This window comes from Gekko japonicus, unplaced genomic scaffold (assembly GCF_001447785.1).
Source record: "Gekko japonicus isolate JY-2015 unplaced genomic scaffold, Gekko_japonicus_V1.1 scaffold1469, whole genome shotgun sequence".
NCBI lineage: Eukaryota > Metazoa > Chordata > Lepidosauria > Squamata > Gekkonidae > Gekko > Gekko japonicus.
This window is the reverse complement of record NW_015163133.1, coordinates 476,908-478,754: the sequence shown is the minus strand read 5'-3', so window position 1 is coordinate 478,754 and position 1,847 is coordinate 476,908. Positions and strand designations below refer to the sequence as shown.

At 55.6% G+C, this 1,847-nt stretch overlaps 1 protein-coding gene across 1 annotated transcript in view; it reads left to right on the top strand.

Annotated features, from left to right (window-relative positions):
* Positions 1–706: 706 nt before the first annotated feature.
* Positions 707–1,847, top strand: part of AREG (amphiregulin) — a 42,158-nt gene continuing 41,017 nt past the window's right edge. Inside the window, exons 1-2 of the mRNA XM_015406948.1 lie at positions 707–872; positions 914–1,107. Coding sequence (XP_015262434.1) covers positions 707–872; positions 914–1,107 — 360 coding nt within the window. The remainder of the gene's footprint in view (positions 873–913; positions 1,108–1,847) is intronic.

Below are 1,847 nucleotides of genomic sequence, written 5' to 3'. Positions count from 1 at the left end.
TTTGAACTCCTTTCTCCTTAAGTATTTCTGACCATGTGATTCTACCCAGCATAAGTTTAAGTTTGTCAAGATTTGCTTTCCTGAAGTCCAACCTACATGTTAGACTCTTCCTTACATCCACAACAGGGGGCCTAGAGCAGTGGTGGCGAACCTATGGCAAGGGTGCCAGAGGTGGCCCTCAGAGCCCTCTCTGTGGGCACGTGTGCCATCGCCCCAGCCAGGCCCAGACCATCATTGAAGCGTCGAATTCTCTGCCAAATAATTTCAAGCAAATGAAAGCGTTTGGCATTGCTTTCCTTACTTTGTTTGGATCATCTTAATGTATGGGTTGTTAACCTCAGGATTCAGGTTAAATGGCCGTGTTGGCACTTTGCGATCAATAAGTGGGTTTTGGGTCGCAGTTTGGGCACTCGGTCTCTAAAAGGTTCGCCATCACTGGCCTAGAGAAACCTTGTGTCACCCCTGCTCTGTTCAGATCATGTGGATCAACACAAATTTGTAATGATCTTGTGTGTGTGTGTGTGTGTGTGTGTGTGTGTGTGTGTGATCATTAGGCTGCTGACCACAGGAGTGGACTTGGTCCCCTCTGTAAAGGTGCCTGAGCTTCCAGATGTTGAACGGTGGCCGTAACTTTTTTTTGGGTGCAGAGTAATGGATCCATAAAACACCTCCAGGCTAGAAATTGAGCATAAAACCGTCGAAAAAGATGGAATACTCTGTTAAAAACCCGGGCAAGGAGAAATGTTTGGCTTGTCGCCTGAAGTACGCCTCACAAGAAGACTGGACTGACTACATCCAGACCGGACCCCGGAATGGGAACCTGACATCGAGTGGCCGGAAGCGGCACGGGGGTTCTTCCCGGAGGACCCTGTGTATGTTCAGAACTTTGCCAAGGGCCCTCCCTGGATTCCAGCCAGAGTGGTGAGAGTGAAGGGCCCGGTCCGCTCCTACGAGGTCTCCAGCAAGGACGGGCTCATTCGACACCGTCACATCGACCAGCTGCGTCGTGGCACGCTGCCCTTGGAGCCGGAGGACCTGGAGGACCCCGTTGGCCCGGAGACCGAGGAACCTTTACTGGCCGCCACCACCACAGTCCCCACTGAACCGGTACCTGCTCCATCATCAGCCCAGATCACCCCGAGAGACTTCCGTGCCAACTCCTCCGTCAAGGACAATGGACCCTGCGGATCCTAGACTGCACCAATAGGGGGGCTAGGCTCCAGGCCGAGAGCCTATGGAACTCTCGGCCACTGTAAATAGCCAATATGGAGTGGGGTGTGTTTGGGATGTGGGTTTCTGTGCCCATGTAAGGCGGCCTGCGAGCCGAGCAACTTGTCTTGTTCTGAACCTTCAATGAAGTCTTAGAGCTGAATCAGTGCGTTAGTCTAAGGACTCTTCAGTAAGGTAGGCCCCAGGGCCCTGCTGGTCTCCACCCACCTTATCTCTGTAAAGAGGGGTGCAGAGGCAGGTTGGCAAGGTGGGCTGTGCCAGGCAACCTGGGCAGGAGGCAGGGAGGCTGCCCTCCAAGCAGCCAGGCCCCAAGCCAAGCAGGTGCCGCAGGCCAAGGATGGGGAAGAGGCTGGTGCAGATGTCCATTCTGCCAGGAAGGCTTGTGGGGTGACCTTGGGCCAGCCTGACCTGTGAGGCTCCAATGGAGGCGGGGAGAGGGCCGCCCCCTCGAGGTCCTCGTCTGTCCCCCCCCCTCGACTAAGAGGGCCAAGATGAAGGCCAAAGGATCCCCAGGCGGCCCTTCTTCTCTCGAGGGAAGAGCTGCCCAACTGCCAAGTGGGGCCACAATGCTGGAGGCGTCTAGCAGCCGGCCTGGCAGGGTGGAGGGAGTGGGCAGG